The following is an 18,032-nucleotide window of genomic DNA, read 5'->3' on the forward strand; positions in this document are numbered from 1 at the left end:
ATCATTTCCTCATCCTGTTTCTGCAAACAAGGAAGTCATCCTTTACTATGACATCATGTTCTAGGGCCACAGAAAACAGAGTGATGTCACAAGAAAGTAGAGTCATTCACTCATCCACCAAAGGGTTTGGGTGGGTCTAAATTTAAAAATCCATCGTGGGCTACAATCCAAGCCCACAGTTTGAAGCCTGGCCCTTAAATACTCTGGTTAGAATCATAACTCCAATTCCTTAAGATATGACTTTACTTTTATAACTTACATAAGTTTTCAGGGTGGAAAACTCAAATCTGTTCTTATAGCAAGTACCAAAATATGAAGAAATGCAACTAAAGGTACAGATGCCTCCAGCTGAGACTAAGGATAGTGGGTGGGACAGAGATGCTAAGGTTTGTCAAAGTCTTCACCTTGCTACTACACCTGGTCAAATTTCTCCCCGCTAGTGATTTGTTTGCCTTAGGATAGGTTAGGTTCCATTCTTACTGAGTTGGGCAACAGCCATACTTTTATGGTCTGTTGTTGGTTGAATTCCATTCTAACGGAAAAGCCAATTCCAACTGTGGACAGCTGAGATCTCACCAAGAACTCAGAAATAAAACTACACCCAACAGCAGGGACAGAATGACTTTGGCCACTGGTTACTTAGTGTAAGTTCATCTCCTTCCTTTCCCTGTCACTGTAACCCCATGTTATGATTTTTTTATATCCTACTAGGTCACACTGGTAATTCCAGGGCAAGGGGGAGACAGGCAGTAAAAAGGGTTAGTAGGTAGCAAATTCAAAGATTTCAAGAGCAAGCCAATTAGGAAGTCTGATCGTGGTTAGTCCCCAGAAGGAAATTTTTTACCTTCCGTCGAACAGTGCACCGGTGACACATCCACTCCCCAGGAGGCAACATTTCTTCACTCAGCGGAGGGTTACTGTAATAAGAAGGGACAAGGGCTAGCTCAGACACAAGCCCAGAACCCAGCAGCATGCTCCCAGACCCTCATTCCCACCAGTCAGTCAGCACAACACAGACAAACACACACACACACACACACACACACACACACACACACACCATGGTCTCTCAGTGCAGCTCAGTTTATATTTTCAATATCCCTTTGAGTCAATCCTGCTTTCCTCATGTGATAAAAGAGATGCCAGATCAAGGGCATCCATGGCTAGATTTACAGAAGGGTACAGTGAATTAGTTTGGAGCCCTAAGCTTTAGCACCCCTCTGAAATATGCTGTCTGTTGAACTGAGAGGCAGATCTCTGGAGAAGTCCCTTTTTTCAAGGCAACTTGGAACTAACTGTTCATTTCTCAGCCTCTAAGCTAATGGTCCTTATGGAGTCACACTGACCTCCTTGTACTTTGGAGTCACAAATATGTTTGGAAAGAATTTACATGTTCCTAAGAACACTTTCTGTGCTCAGGTGGTTCTCAGTCTTAGTTCCTAGAAGTCATTTATTTGGTCCTTCCATCAAGTGTGAAAAATACCAGAAATGCCACTGAATTGTGAATAAATATTCGCCTTTTGGTAACTGAGTGAAAACTGCTTGACCAACCTTAGAGTTTAGACCCAAATCAGTAGCAGAATTGTGAAATTATTCAGTCCCACAGAGGGACTTCACCAGAGAATATATAACAAGCCTCTAAAAGTCAACCTGAGCTCCTGTTCCCTTTTCAAAGTCCCTTAAAGGACTCATTAACATCTCAAGGAGTTGCTTATCAGAAGACAAAAAATCTGGAGGCATATGGTCTGTTCAGACATGTCTCAGATACCAAAGGACTGGGGGAATGTCAACTGCACCAGCTTCCACTACTATTCTCTAGGCCAGCTGTCTGAACAAAGGGCAAGCCCAAAATGTCCACCGACTGAGACTCTTGCTGGCCTGTTCTATTTAAAAGCTACTCTCAGGGCCAACTCTTGATTATGACCTGTTTCCCTGGTCCACTAGTTTTGACCTCTTATGCTCTTCCTCAAGCTACATACATAAAAAGGAGGTGAGATAGAGGGGAACTGACCAGGACCAATGGAGAGCCTATGGATTAATTGAAAGGAGTGTCCTCGGCAGATAAAGCAAAACAGGGTAACAAAACTTTTCAAGAAAATGATTCCAGATAGCATTGCCCTAAGACGGCAGGGTCAAGGTCTTATGAAATCAAGCTGAAGTTAATTGACAAGGTCATTTCAGAAAATTAAGGTAAGACACTTGCTCTCTTCTTTGACAGACAACCAACCATATGCTCATTTGATGAGCTTTCCCTCTTTCTTCACTCCAAAGGAGGACAATCGTTCCAGAGAATAGTCAAGGCCAAGTAGATTGGGCTGTGGGGGACAGGTGACTCCTGGCTTTAGGGGTCCTGTTGAAGAGAGGTCACAACTCCTCTGAGCATCTCCATGTCCACACTTTCAATCTCTAACCTTTCTGTCTACTATTCATTTGGAAAGATCCTGGGAATTGGAGTCAGAAGAACTAGATCCTGTTACTCACTAGCTTATACTTTGTTTACCTGTTAAGTGGGAATATAATCATCAACCTGAAAGTCTTACAGAGTACTAAGAAGGAATATATGAGGAAAAAAAGATTGCTAATTGTAAAAAAAACTATGTAAATATTTAATTTAATTTAACTCTGTTTAATTTACCATAGTTCCAATAATATCTCATACATATTGCAGGTAAAATAAACCTATACATAGGCTACAAATTGGGTAGGAAATAATAGAACAGGTGGTTCAAAAGTTCAGGTACTTATTAACATGATTCTGGCAGATTACACTGGGGATAGTTAGGCAGCTTTTGCTAAGGCATTGATGTAGTAGGGACAGAAGGGCCCAGACTCACAAAGACTTGCCTTTAAAAGTTCCCCTCTACCATAACCTTGGGCAATCTCAAAGATTCAAGCTGCAGAGAAGGGTTTGGTTAATATGCACTGATAACCACAAAGATGCCTCGAAAGCTCAATCACAGTTTCCTTCAAAAAGAAAAAAAAAAATCTAGGAGCAATATTTGGTTTTAGCACACAAGATATGATCCACTTTTTTTTTGTCTGTTACTTAAATAATGAGAGTACAGACTGGAGAGAAAGTTTTTATTTGTATTTTTTCCAGGAGTTATATACCACTCATTACTTCCATTTTTTCATTTTATTTTTTTATTTCCATTTTTTAAAACAATTTTATTCTCATCTCTGCTCCTTTCTGATACGCTGTTGCCAGAAGAGTTTTTCGAAAGCTTTGTTTCCAGATGGCCCAAGAATTCTAGATGGAAGCTCTAAGAATCCTTCTTGGGTGTATACAAAGGTATTTGTTCAATGGGGACAGGCAGCTTTGGGGATAAATGGAAAAAAAGGAAGACACTAAATGTAGGAAAATGTTTAGGAAATTAGAATGTTCCTTTCATGTACCAAAGAGGATAAGAGGAGAATCAGAGATATTTCTTTGTTCACTTAAAACAAAAGTTCCCAACTTTATCAGAAGGACTGAAAAAAAGAGAAAATTTAAAAAGGATATATATATATATATATATATACACACATATACACACACACTCTGTGAAAGAGAATCCTCTAAAAATATGATTGATAGGGAGGGAGACATAAGTCTTCTAAAAGAGTGAACCTTGTTTAGAGAGTATTTTTTGATCTAGAACACAGAATTCCTCGACAAAATTCCCCTTCTTCAGAGAGCACTCTGTACCTCCTTTTTTCCCTACTATGGGTCTCCCCCCCTCAATTTATTTCTAGTTATTTTAAAAGTTGACTTTTCAGTTCCTATGTTTAGGGAGAAAAGACATTATGAAACTAGTACAGGGAAGCCTTAACTGAAGTTGAGGGATAAGCTGAGGAGTCAGTTCCTAAAAAGAGGCTGTTTTGCAAATAGACTGAATATTGCTTCACATCACTATCATGTAAATAGTAATGAAAATCTTTGGGATTGTGTTGTCATGGGGGGGGTGTCTCAAACTTGCCCTATGTTGAATTATCAGCTGCTATGTCTCAAAGTCTTACTGAATTTCTCTTGTAAAGAGGTTCATATATTTTTAAACTTTGCCAATTATGAGTCTGCAGAAAGGATCACCTGTAAGTTGGGAGTTAAAAAAATAAATCTGTCAAATAGCCCTGACACTTTCTCAAATACCAGAAGATAAATGATCATCCCCCCCCCCCAAATAAATAACTGGTCAAAAGGAAACTATTGAGAATGAAAAGGACTACTGGGGTTACTTCATTAGGATAAGTCTGTGCACTATGAGAAATCTCTCTCCTTAACTGCCAATAATTGTTGTAAAGAGACTGTTCTTTACCAAGTTCAAGGTTTAGTGGAATAACAGAGTCTCAACCCAAAGATACTGTCTTTGAAGTCATTACCTTAAGAACCAGAAAGAATTCTTTTATTTTTTAGGCAACAGTTTAGAATTTCCTCAGATCCATAAATGAGGGTGTTTATTCTGTTGTTGCAAAGTCATGATTTAGGGTGCTGTCAGAGAAGATAACTACAGAGGAAAACAGAAGACCATGGTCTTCCCTGTTTGAGGACTTTGTTGTTATAATCACATAAAAGAAGAATACTGAAGTACATGAAAATAGGATATCGGAAATTCAAACTCTTTGACACTCTAATAAAGAAAACCAAATGGAAACTCTTCATAGATATACAAAAATCAAAGATTTCAGTGACTAGATATTTCAGAGATTTTTAGAAATGGAAGATGTCATAAGTTCTCTAATTTTAGTACCATTAGTATCCTGCTCTGAGTTCTAGGAGATTCAGGGGAAGAAGCACCTGAGAGACGGGGCCCAGTCCCGGCACTGATACAAAATAGTTATATGATGGCTAGGAGGCAAGTTTATATCTATTTCCTCACCTATAAAATTAGAGTTGATTTGGATTGTTTCCATCATCCACTGTCCTTGCAAGCTCTAAAATTCTATTATTCACTGATCATTTTTAGAGGAAAAAAAAAAATCACACTTCTAAGTTATGAGGACTTCTGAGATGCTTGAATTCTTTAGATTTAAGAGAAAGGTTTCAGGGGAGGGATAAGAAATGTTTTGCAGAAGGAAGGCAAATTGAAACCAGCAATGGAGCTTTCAATCTCTCTCGCAGTTTTTAATAGCTCTCCTGGGAGTAAATCAAGTTCTAAGGAGAGAGGGAAACCCCGAAATGGCTTTGTCTTTTGAATTTGGGCTGCCCAGATTCAAATAATTTGTAACTGATCAGGAGGCTAAAGATCTCTATTTTTATTTTTGCATTTTGCAAACACTAATTCTTAATAAGATTATGACACATGGGAGGGATTGCCGAACACCTTTCTCTCTCTCTCTCTCTCTTCTCCACTATTAGGGATAAATTTTTGTCCCAGATGTATTTGGAAAACTTTGGTCTTCAACTCCTGACTGGAAAAGTAACTGGGCTCTGATTTTCAGTTCACTATTTATTTTAAATGCCATTACCTGATCTTAATGCTATTTTGCTAGCTACAAAATAATAACAGAGCGATGAATCTTGGAAGGCAGCATAACTGAGGATTATTCTTCCCCCAAATTCACTGTTTTAGATCATACATAAAAGTAAGGTCTGAGAACCCTGGCAAGATGTTAACATAGCATCTGTAAACAAACCAAGCTGTTTTAGAAAACACCCTTCCCCCAAAGCCACCTCAAATGGCATTGCTCTATCCTCAATCCTTAGCTGGATCTGGGATCTCAAGGGTATGTAGACCTCCCCCCCGCCCAATGATGAAGATCACCACTTCATTCTAGTCTCTCTTTAATGAAACTCAAATTCCAATGACCAGTCTGTTTACTGATGAAATCTTAGTATTAATAGTATTTTTGGAGGGCAACCAAGAAAAACTGTCACTCAAGGGGAAAAAGGAAAACCCCCCATCCAGCTAAATGCAACAACCGTACTGTTGGACCTCTCTCTGCACGCCCAGGCTTGCTCACTGCTATATGATCCCAGTTCAGAGCCAAAGAACTGCATCCTGTTTTCCTCTAGAATGCTGCACTCATCCACTAATGAGGGTGACACTCACCACTGCAAGTAGAAGATGTTGGTAGTTGTCATGGTTCTGGGCTCTAATTAAGAGGATCTATTTCAAGGCAGATACCAATGTGGTTGATCCAACTCTGCCCTCCCCTGTCTTCTTCATCTATTAATACACATGAACCTGCACTAAATTAACTTTTTTTTCCACCAGTGGGACCTGTTGCTACACAGCATTGTGTTAATTATCCATTGAACAAAAGCACTTTTCCAATATGGAGTTAGAAGGGAGGAGAGAAAACAGGAGGTTGAAGCAAAGAAAAAGCAAGAAAGGAAGCTGGAGAATCCCTTTGATTTTGGAGACATCTCCCATTTAAGGACTAGGTAAAGATGTGGTCACAACAGGCAACCTAGCAAAGTGACACGCACAATTAAGACAGAGCAGTTTTCAGCTAGGGGAAATCGTAACTAGGTTAAAGGTCAGTAGTGTACCCAGGCTGGGCAAAGGGAAGAAGAGATGAAGGCCTTCAAAAAAGAATTTGGTCCACTCCATTATCCTACTTAGACTAAGAAACTACCTTCAAATTTAATATGTTAAAAAAAAGAGAAACACCAGCAAACACAATGTATGTGCGCGCGCGCACACACACACACACACACACACACACACGCACCCACGTGCTGGCATTTCATATTAGTAGCATGAAATTCTGTAAGAATTTTGAATTCTCCAGGTCTCTAGATTTCTTATCTACATACCTCTTTGGTAGTTTCCAATGGAACCAAAAAGCCCCATTAAACTTAATAATATCCTAATAAATCCTGCAAAATCGATTCTAACATGCCTCTCCAATTGGGGAAGTGGGAGAGCTATTTCAGCAAGCTGACACCAGTGCTGATTAGTTTTGCTCTTCATGGCTCTCACATATTTAAGGCCCAATACTGTGTTAAGAAGATATCCTTGGGGCGGTCCTCTCCTCCCTCAGCCTGGCCTTGTTGATGGGATTCAAAGGGGGAGCTTTAAGGAATTAGCCGAAACGCCCCCTAGTGGTCATCTTGATTCACAAAGGGATCAATCAGGAACAACATAACTGGCATCTCAAACCAGCAATAATCCAGGAAAAAGGGCTGTTTGTTAAGGTTTTTTTTTTTTAAATGAGGATAAATGATTTATGGTTATACTCCAATTCAGCACTCTTTATTTTAAGGGGGCAAAACCAAAATCTAAGGAAAAAATTTAAGAACTCTGGACATATATTTGGCTTGTCTTTTGAAAGAAGGGCCATTTTGTGGAGGCAGGAAAGGTGATGGCCATGTTGATACTCCAGGAAGATAAAAGAGGAGAATTCCACAGAGGTTCTCCCCCAAACCTCCTTTATCCCAGTTCCTGATGCAGACACAGCTGTCCTGTTCAGGATAGCTGCTTTTCTCACGCACAGCCTCAGTGGCGGAGTGCTAAGAAGGAAACCAATAGGAGTGCCAGGGCATTACAAATGCCCCATTGATCTAGCCAGCCCTGTGCGTCATTTCCAGAGGCACACAAGTCTTTCAATCAGGCTGACAGTGCCCCCAAATGACATGCCTCTTTGCAGTTAGCCTGTGGCATCCTCCCAGCAGAGGACACCTGGAGAAGATCGTTGCAAGCCAAAGCATCTTGGGAGGGAAAAAAAAATTAGTACAAAACTAACAGCTCTGGGTCAGGTGTTCATTTCTGCCACCTTCTGAAAGGCTGCTACTAGCTGGCTCCCACTGTCCTGGGAGTTGAACTGGTAACACATACTTTTATAGTTACTACATTCAATCACTTCAAACTTACTTGCTTTTAAAAATGGTTAAAATTCCAGGCATAACAATAAGTTTAACAATTAGAAGGAATGTTCTGCCAGGACATACAATCCAACCAATGGACCCGTGCATTCCATAAACATCCAGGGTGGGAGAGACTGAGAGTTGAATTTTTCTTTGTAAGCTGGGGCCAAACCTGACTGGATTATCACAGCCAGTGATCCAAGAACTACAGTAACACGGTGAGTCTGGGAAAGGACAACTTCTGGATTCTGCACCTTCAACTCAGCAAAGGCTCAGGAGATGAAAAGCTCTAATAATCACTGTGAAAAAAAGTTCAACTAGAGATGAGGTTTATACTTCATTTATTTTTTTCCTTTCACAGGACCTTATTATTAAGGAGCCCTATCAAAGCTAAAGCAGCGTAAGCTTTATTCCTCAGTTCCACTTAGAAACCTCAGACCTCCCTGCCCTACATTATTTCAGTAATCTCCTGGGCAGACTGTCAAACTGGGCTGGGCCAGGGTTTGGGGCTGCAGATAAGTGCCCACTAGGGCTTCTGAGAAACTTCCTAGTTCTTACCCCTAGTGACCTAGTTAGAAGCAGAACATGCTATCTCTGAGACGGAAAGCCAATATTTACCTTAGGGCACTATCTTCCTTCCTCAGAGGGTCTAGGCTAAAAATTTGGATAATTTACATGCAAAGAATGATCATTCTAAACTTTATATATACTTAATTTAAGGAATTTCAGGAAAGGTCACTTAAGAAATGAAACAAACATATAGACCCTTCTTAAATAGAATTATCTGGCCACAACTTGGGGTGGCTAGGTGGCGCAGTGGATAGAACATCGGCCCTGGAGTCAGGAGTACCCGAGTTCAGGTCCGGCCTCAGACACTTAATAATTGCCTAGCTGTGTGGCCTTGGGCAGGCCATTTAACCCCATTTGCCTTTTAGTAAATTCTCATCTGTGCCAGATGAAACCACAGAGGAATGAAAAGATAAGAGTGTGTGTATTTTCATACACCCTCCAATGCTTGTCATTTTGGAGAAGCACTCAAACTCCCTCACAAATCAGTGTTCAGCAAATGGCCAATATCAGTGGCTTTTTTTACCCCCTTTTTACTGCTATCTTTTCATTTCACCTTTCATCCCTAAATAACCCCCCTTATCCCACCATCATCTAGCTATCACTTGAAATGACAATGAGAGAAAACTGATTTAGCAAAATCCACCAGTCAACTCTGTGATGATATAGACAATATTCTACACTCAGATTCTTCACCTCTGCTAAGGAAGAATTTCTTTCCATATCTAAAAGACTATTTAAAAAACAAACACAGGCAACCTAAGGAAAATTTAGTAATAATCTAAGTGTTGAATTAGTAAAGTTGAGTCCATAAATATTTAGTCAACTTATTGGAGTCCGATTTTCATAATTCAATGATTAATAGCAGAAAACAGCCAATTGACAGCCTATAAGACTTTTTTTTGGCAAAGTAATGGGGTTAAATGACTTGCCCAAGGTCATAATAAGTGTCTGAGGCCACATTTGAACTCGGGTCCTCCTGACTCCAGGGCTGGTGCTCTTATCTACAGCTGTTCCCATAAGACTTTTTTTTTGTTGAGGTTTTTGCAAGGCAAATGGGGTTAAGTGGCCTGCCCAAGGTCACACAGCTAGGCAATTATTAAGTGTCTGAGACCGGATTTGAACCCAGGTACTCCTGACTCCAGGGCCAGTGCTTTATCCACTACGCCACCTAGCTGCCCCCCCCCAAGACTCTTTAGAAAATCCTCCTTTCTAAAAAGTAAGGTCAGCTCTTAAATTAAAAAAAAATCTGGTGCAAAGCTCAATCTCTGAACAAAGATAATTAAAAGCTATCTTCTGATTGATTCAGTGAAGATAGGAGTGAGGACAGCCCCCCCAAAGACTTTAGAGGTTACCGGGCTGGTGAAAGAAAAACAATAGGAGTCCTGAGTAGCCCACTTTTATAACAGAACTTATTTAAACAATCCTCATTGAAGTTTTGTGCCATTCATCAGCTTCCCTGCCACCATGAGTTCTTTCTAGTCATAAATGCAGAACCTAGATAAGAGAAAGGTAAGACTCTATATGCTTCTGGGATCACAGCAGCATAGAAGCCTGGAAGTGGGTGATGCTGCCACAAATGGGATTCCAATTGGAAATCCAACTTGCCTGAGATTTCAGAGGATTTTCCTCCAGTCTGGCCTAGAGGTAAAGTTATGTCTTTGGGGGCCAGAGTTAAATTCAAACCCCACAGTCATAGACCGTATTTCAAAAAGTGCCTCATGCTGAGCTGAGATCAGTGGGAAAGACTGAAGCTGGGTTCACTTCAGACTCAGATTTTTCTCCTCATCCTGCTGTTATTCTATTTATCTTTTGTCTTCTCAAAACTGGGTAGCATTTCCTGAGAGATAGTCTGTGCAATTTGTAAAAAAAAAAAAAAAAAAAAAAAGATGGGAAGGGCAAAAATTTAGTAGCAAAACTACCGACTTAGTGGAAAGCAAACATAATTAGGCAGAGAGGAATGACTGTGATGTTTGTGTTAACAAAAGGTAGCATACACTTGGAAGGACCCAGACATTTCTATTCCCCAAACAATGTCCAGAAGAATTCACCAATTCTGGGCTCTGAAGCAGTTCAATGGGAAATTGCAATAATAATAAAAGGAGAAAATATGGAATAATTCTTTGAATGAGGCAGCGAAGTTACTGATGAACTTCCACCAATAACAGGTCCTAAATAATTTTTGGTTTATTTCTGCAAGGTATTCTTATAATATTTAGAATCTTATGGTGAACTGAATGAAAACAGCCTGACTATACTTGATATTTTCTTTTATCAATTTCTTTCATTTCTTTAAATTTTTTCATTCCACACAAATGTGCTTAAACCTTATCTTAATCACGTCTACTATTTCCAAAATCAGAATCACTATTTTTTTCCCCTCTCCACTGAACTTTAGGATAGCTCTTAAGATCATAAGATAAAGATTTCAGTAATTAAAAAGAGAAAGGCAGAAGACAGAATCATTCCCTTGTTTTTCTGAACTGTTCTAAAGTTAAGGGCAGAGAAGTCAGTTAATGACTTGTGTGGTACATCCTGGGCAAGGTGATGAGCCCCCTTTTCAAATGTGGTCTAGGACTAACATTGAATACAACATTCTCCTCTTTCTGAAAGCTGGCAGAGGGACATACTCCTGTTAGATCTCTGGGGAGACCAGGGTTATGAAGAGGTACCTTTGAAGAGTCATTCATTCATTGGGCAGCAACGGGGGCTTTTCAGCCAAGGAGCAGGTGTACATCTACTAAAGCAACTCAAAACCTTTGGCAACTTAAGGATGAAAACATTCCCAGGAGCCTAAGGTGTGTCAACATAGCATGTAAAATCACATCCCAAACCCCTTCGGCCTGGGCTGCCTATTTCTACTATATATCCTAGGAACGTGTGTATGTATTAGAGAAATGAATTTCAAGAAAGGATCAAGAGTTGGAGGGCACTGGAAGGAATTTGTTAACCATCTGGGTCTGATTTAATTATAATACGGCCCCCCCACCCCAATAAATGATCTATTTCCAAAGCAAACATCTGGCTTTCTTTCTTTTCTACCACTTTGTCATTCTAGGGGCAAAACTAGATCCTGCTGCAGGACATCTCACTGGTAGCTAAGATATCATCCTCTAGGGATAGTGAATTGGTTTTACTGGAAACCTGTAAGCAAATATATATTCTCTATACCAATGGTTTTTAACCGCTTAGCCACTTACTGAAGGGACCAGTAAACCTGGATGGGAAAATAATTGTTGTGTTAATATAACTGACTTCCTTTGTATTTTATTTAGTAAAACAAAACTCTCTGAGAAGGGATTCATAGTCTTCAGAAGCCAGAAGTCCAAAACACAAAAAAAGGTTAAGAAACCCTTTTCCATGCTTTCTCCAAATACTTGGGTTGCATTTTATATCCTAACATTCATAGGATAGCTCACCATAGCACAAAAGCAGCTCTTCCCTCTAGTTAACCTGGGTTTAAATGAGTCAGCTGACCTAAGTAATTTCCAAAGCGAGCTGTTAATTACTCGTTTTATAAATCAAATTGCAGCAATTAAAATCTTCCTTCTTAAACCCAGAGCCTCCAGGTACAGGGACAAATATAAGGAATATCTTCCACTTAGCTCTTTCAAGCCACGTGTGGACCTTTAAGATTGTGGCTAATATATGTGGGAGGGAGTGTATTCTTTACAAAGAGAGGGCTTGGAGGGATGGGGTGGGGTGGATTTACACAACATTAAAAAGGTCACGTTCATCTTCAGAATTCTCTGACAGGAAAAGTTTTAAGAACAAAAAAAGAAACAAACCATCAATCACTCAGCATTTGTCTTTACTAAGATATAGCACATCTGGATCTAAGTGAAATAACTTCCCGAGCTATTCATTCAGATGCAGAAAGAGGTTAAATTATTACTGGGGGAGATGGGAAGGGGTCTAAAGGACAAAACAAAGGAAGGAAAATGAGTGAGTGGCATGTCTACATCCCTTTGAATTTTATACAAAATTTGTATTTTCATTCTGTTTACTATAAAGCACTACCTTTCATTCAATACATAACAGTGACTATTAGAACGACTTCAGTGTAAATTAAGCAATTTATTGGAATTTTCTCTGATTAGGATTTATATGTTAAAAAAAAATCTTTCTTTGAAACTTTAAAATTCACTGGGGCTCAAAACAGATGTACAGAGGAACATAGCTCTAGAATTCACAAGTGTGATGGAAAGAATTGTACAATTTACATGCTGGCAAAAACCAAAGGGTGGACAGAGCGATGGCACAGTGGACAGAGTGCTGGGTCTGAAGTTAGGAAGATTCATTTTCATTAGTTCAAAACTGGTCTCAGTCACTAGGGTATCTATGACTCTGGAAAAGTCACTTAACCTATGCCTTCAACCACTGGAGGAGAAAATAAACTACTCCAGTCTTTGCCAAGAAAAACCCAAGGGCAGTGTTGTATTTCAGGATATTTTCCACCCCTTTTCAAACTGAGTCTTCTTATTTCAAGGGTCTCTAAAACATCTAGATTATAAAAATTCTGGCAAATAGACAACTAAGGCAAATCTTTAATCCTTAGGTTAAGATTTTTAAAATACGGACTGATCATTTCAAACCTCTAAAATGATGTTTTCCCATCAAAGTAGCTTCTGTAGAGAAAATTTTGTGTAGAAAATGGAACTACAATATTATGTATATATATATATATATATTTATACACATACACACATACATATATATATGTATATATATTTCATTGAAATACAGTGAATGTAAAGAAAAAACTTTGTTCACTGTACTTTAGAAACATCCTACTGCTCAAAAGGAAGTTCCCAAGTGTCACTGGCAGGATAGCCAACTGACAAGGACAAACCAACAACCCATTACCTCACAAGTTCCATCTCCAAACCAGCCCTAATTTCTCAGTCCTGCTTAGAGGGCCAACTTCTCAGCCAGGTCATTATACCAGGAGCTGCTGAGCAATCAGGGACCTGGCAAACCCAGGGACAAACCCATCCTCCAAGCTCCTCATCCTGATGAGTTTTGCAGGCCTGTTAAAGGCGGCAGTTTTCCACTTCAGGTGAGAAACTTCTCTTGCTGTGACTCGCTGAAAATAACACGCACAAGTCCAAGGCGAGCTCAGCTTTGCCCGTGCAGCACAGACTTTTTTTCATTTCCATTCTTCGAAAACCTCATTTTGGATCCTGCTGCCAATACCAGTCAGAGGAAACCCAGCCAACAATTCCAAATATAACATGCGGAGGCAAATGCTGCAGAAATCCGTCTGACGGGAAGCAAGCATGCTGAGGGAGGTAAGGTAGATAGATACCTGCTCATTGGGACAGTCTTATTTCCTAATTCTGTTTGGGGCTATAAGCTTGCTAAGAGAGGAAATCCTAGTATTTTTCACCAAATTCATCAGCCATGCCCTACTTTGCTATATGAGATGATCAGACCCATTTCAATCAGAAAGATGGCCCAGTGTCTTCAGTTTAGGTTCAGGCCCTAATCAACCACTGTGTGACTGGCATTTTCAGAAAGCACAACTTAAAGCTGGGCAATTAGGATGTTCAGAAACATTTATAAAAAAGGATATTCTTCCACCTCACCTAACACAGGCTCGGTATCTTTTCCCATCTTGCTGAATAATTGATGTACCAGTTAAACTTGGATAAATGATTCAACTGTCACTTAAACAAGTGCTTATACATCCTTTCACGAACTCTTCTGGTTCAGTGACATCATAAGTAAGACTAACTTCTTCCACTCTGTTCTCTCACAGAAAAAGCTCCCGAAGGAAACAGGTGTTCTGGCCTAATTGATAGAAAACCACTGTTCTTCCCACAGAAGAAAACAGGCTAGAGAAGTTGACTTGCCTGATCATTTCCTTCTTGTAGCTACTGGGTAAAGAACTCTTGATCCCTTGCAAAGGCAAGATCCCAGAATCTAAAATGTGGCTAGATTTCTTTTGGAGAAGCTTTACCAGGTCCTTTTCCCAGCAAAGCTGACGGTGGACTTCCAGGGGCCTTAAAAAAGACCTGTCTCAGAGAGCTTGGAATAAAGAGTTATGGTAGCAAAGTACTTGGCCTACAAGGATTTGCAAAACTCCAGCTAGACAACAATGCATTCTGGGAAGATGGATGAAGCAGTCATTGTTATGTTTATCAAAGTAAATTTGCAAGGGGAAGTAGAAGAAAAAAAGCTGGCCCAGAGCAACCTAGTTTCCAAATGACTCTTTGTCAGGATTAGTAGAACCCCACTAGGAGGCCAGTATAATTATGAGGATGAATCCATTTTTTTTTAAAAGCAGGAGTGGAAAAAATTCTTCAAGAAGGACAATTCTGCTATGAATTAGTCAGTGGGGTGCTATCAGTCTAACAGTGTAGTGAGTAGGGATGGGTGACAGAAGAATGTGATAATAATAAGCCCGGGTCAATAGGAAGAGAGTTATGAAGAATTTTTATCTGAAAAATCAAGCTTTCAGCTTCCCTACCAATACTAAAAGGCATTGTTCTCCAAAATCAGTAAGAAACATAAATTAGACTGCCCTACCTCATCAAAGACAATAGGGTATGTTATAAATTAAACATTAACTTGAGTTGTCAGTGGTACATTCAATTCCATCATCTTTAAAGAGAGAGGGAAGGAAACACATACCCTGACTGAAGTTGCCAAATACCACTAACAATCTCTTTGGGGGGGGGAGGATAATTTTTGTTCACTGAAGTGAAATCTGGACAAACCAGAATCTCACCCGGTTAGTGTGAAAACAATTGCTCTAGTTTGACACATTTTTAGTGTCCACAGATGAATTTAAAAATTCAGGGGTCAAGCTGTATGCTTTGCCATCTAAAGCACCCTTGTATGGGGTCCAAGGTTTCCAGTTTTATTGAAGGCGACTAAGGAGAGTGTGGGTCTTGTCAAATATCCACATTCTAGGTAGAAGCCATTCCACTCAGTTAACAACTACATCCAAGAGTAAGTAAAACGTGAACCGGCCACGCAAGCTGATGCCCACCACTCGGCCCCAACATAGCCTCAACCAAAAAATAACAATCTGGAAGAAGAATTGAAGTTAACTGTCAATCCACACGACAGGCTTCAGGTCTAGCCACTGCACCGTACTGGAAGAAGCAAGAGACAGCCTTGGAGCGTTCCTCTTGCCCACGACACAAGTCTACGCTCTTAAAAGCCTGGCTGGCCTCCTTGACAACCTCAGTCATTTCATCATGGAAACTGTTAAAGCTACCAGCCGAGACTGCTGTCGGACACAAGCATTTCTAGCCCAGCTCCACCACACGCCGGAGCGCCCCCCCTGCCCAGAACTCTCTGGGCACGGGAATGGGCCTCTTCCTGCAGCACTTGTGACCACAAGCTCCCCGTCCTCGCTATCAGTAATCAGCCCAGGGAGGTTCGGACCCACAGTTAGCGGGAAGCCGGTGCAGGAGCGGCTGGCTGCTCCCGAAGCGGGGGAGAGCGCGCGTGCGGCGGGGAGCGGGGGGCCGGGGCCGCGGCGGCGGGGAGCCCGGGGCCGGGGCCCGGGGGCCGCGGCGGCGGGGGGCGGCTCGCCCCGGCGCCCGGCAGGCTCTGCCTTCTCCGCCCGCCGGCCCGGCCGGACCAGCTGCTGGGCCGCCCGCCCGCCCGCCCGCCCGGTCAACTGTTGCTGCCGGAGAGGCCAAGGCCTCCGGGAGGGGCGGGGGCGGAAGCTCAAGTTTAAAGGCTTCGGGGCCAGATGGCGGCGGGCGGAGCGCGGCCCCGGCCCCGGCCCCTTCCCCTCGCCCTTCCCCGGGGTGGGCGGCGCGTTTCCGCCCCGGCGGCCCAGGCTCTCCCGGCCCGGGGCCGCCGCGGGGGACGCGCACGGACGCACGGGGACGCCGCGGGGGACGCGCACGGACGCCCGGGGGCCCGGGGGCGCGGGGCCCGGGGCGGGGCGCGGAGGGGGGCCGGGGCCGGGGCCCCCGGGGCCGCCGCCGCGCCGGCAAGCCCTCTCCGCCGCCAAAATGGCGCTGCGAATAAAAATATAATTTGGAGACGGCCGGTCGCCATGTTGTAAACAGAGGCAGGGGCCCGGCGCCCCGCCCGCCCGGCCCGGACCTACCAGCACTGGAGGTGGAAGGCGGCCGGGCAGTGGTCGCAGCACAGCAGGTCCCCGCCCTCCTTGCAGCTATCGCAGCTGTCGTGGTTGGTGGCGCGGCCGCTCCGGCGCGGCTCCTTCTCGGGCTTGCGGCTCCTCTTCTCGCCCTCCTCGCTCTTGGGGGGCGCCAGCAGGGCCTGGATCTGCTGCGCACACGGACACCCGGGGCGTGCGTGGGGGGCCCCGCGCGCCGCCCCCCGCCCGCCCCCCGCTCCCGCTTTGTCCTCCGCGGCCCCCGGCCCCGGGGAGCGGCACAAAGGGGCCGCTCTTACCTCCATCAGCCCCCCCGACGTGTCCAGGTCGTACACGATCGTCTTGGTCTCCATTTTCTCCCACATTCATCCGCCTCCCGGGCTGGGCTGGCTCCGCTCGGCCCCCCCCCCGACCCCGAGGGGAGGGGGCGCTCCCGACCCTCCCTCTCGCCCCAAGGGCCCGGCCTCCGCGGCGCCCCCAGCCCCAGCCCCGGCCCCCCCCGCGGGGCCCCCGGGGCGGCACCGTCCTACCCCCCCGGGCCGGGAGGGGGGCGCGGCCCCTCAGTCCCGGGCCGGGCTGCACGGTGGCTCCGGGGCTCCGGGGCTCGGGCCGCGGCGGGGCCTAGGCCCACAGGCTAGAGCCGGCGCTGGCGGCCGCCGGCCCGGCCGGGGAGGCTGGGGGGCGCTGCCATCCCGGAGGGGGGGGGGAGGGGGTCGGGGTCGGGGGGGGGGGGCCGAGAGGTGAGCGGAGGTGGTGCCGTGTGAGGGGACTGGGGGGGGGGAAGGGGGATGGGGGGGTCCCCGGGCTCCGCCTCTCGCCGCCGCCGCCGTCTGCGTCCCCGCTGCCGCGCACTTGGCGCAAACTTACCGCGAGCGCCCGCAAAGCCGCCCGCGCAGGCGCTCCGGGCTCGCCGCTCGCCGCGCGCAACCGCACTGACAGCCGGCGGCCTCGCTCCCGCGCAGCCGCGCAGAGGGGGCGCCCCCCAGCGCGCAGCCGCGCTGGCAGACGCCGAGAGCGCCGGCGCCCCTCCCACCCCGCACCGAGCCGGCGCAGAGGGAGCCGGAGGCCTCTCCTTCTGCGCAGGCGTGGTGGAGGGCGCCCGGGGCTCACGGCGCAGCCGCTAGGAATGGAGGAAGCCTTCAGCCTCGGGAGTCCGTGCGACGGGCCCGAGCCTGGCGGCTGCCCGCGCAGGCGCGCTGAAAACACCAGCTCCCGCCCCGCCCCCCCCCCCCCGCCCCAGCCGCACCCGCTGCCCGCGCAGGCGTGTTGTCGTCTCAAGAGAGCTCGGCTCCCTCCGCCATCTTGGTAAAGGGGCGCTAACGCGACCTCATCCCCGGGGGGCTCTGCGGCCCGGGCGAGCGGGCAAGCCGCGACGCTGGCTGGGACGGCCGGGCCGCCGGTAGCGTCGGCGTTTTTAGCGATGCCAGCCCGCACCGTTGGGGCAGGCGCCAGTGCCGGCGGCCGCACTGGAGTGCGCCGCCATGTCTGTAAGGGGGGGGGCGAGGGGCATTGCGACGGAAGAGGGGCTGTGGGGCCAGGGCAGCGGCGGCCGCGACTAGCTTCCTGACTCCCCGCTGCCCGGCGGGCGCA

At 45.1% G+C, this 18,032-nt stretch overlaps 2 protein-coding genes across 6 annotated transcripts in view; both read right to left on the reverse strand.

Moving 5' to 3' along the window:
* PHF12 (PHD finger protein 12) overlaps positions 1–16,958 on the reverse strand; it is a 31,946-nt gene extending 14,988 nt beyond the window's left edge. For 2 of the 5 annotated variants that reach the window (XM_074189089.1, XM_074189093.1), the window contains exons 1-3: positions 16,742–16,958; positions 16,434–16,615; positions 845–917 (exon numbers count right to left, since the gene is read on the reverse strand). In XM_074189089.1, the coding sequence (XP_074045190.1) occupies positions 845–917; positions 16,434–16,615; positions 16,742–16,807 (321 nt within the window). In that variant the 5' untranslated portion in view covers positions 16,808–16,958. Of the gene's footprint in view, positions 1–844; positions 13,639–16,433; positions 16,616–16,741 lie in introns of those variants that run through there. The other 3 variants (XM_074189090.1, XM_074189091.1, XM_074189092.1) reach the window with 3 other exon arrangements.
* Positions 16,959–17,063: 105 nt separating this feature from the next.
* Positions 17,064–18,032, reverse strand: part of SEZ6 (seizure related 6 homolog) — a 52,981-nt gene continuing 52,012 nt past the window's right edge. Inside the window, exon 22 of the mRNA XM_074190100.1 lies at positions 17,064–17,927. Coding sequence (XP_074046201.1) covers positions 17,064–17,927 — 864 coding nt within the window. The remainder of the gene's footprint in view (positions 17,928–18,032) is intronic.

Source organism: Macrotis lagotis, chromosome 5, assembly GCF_037893015.1.
Source record: "Macrotis lagotis isolate mMagLag1 chromosome 5, bilby.v1.9.chrom.fasta, whole genome shotgun sequence".
NCBI classification, from domain to species: domain Eukaryota; kingdom Metazoa; phylum Chordata; class Mammalia; order Peramelemorphia; family Peramelidae; genus Macrotis; species Macrotis lagotis.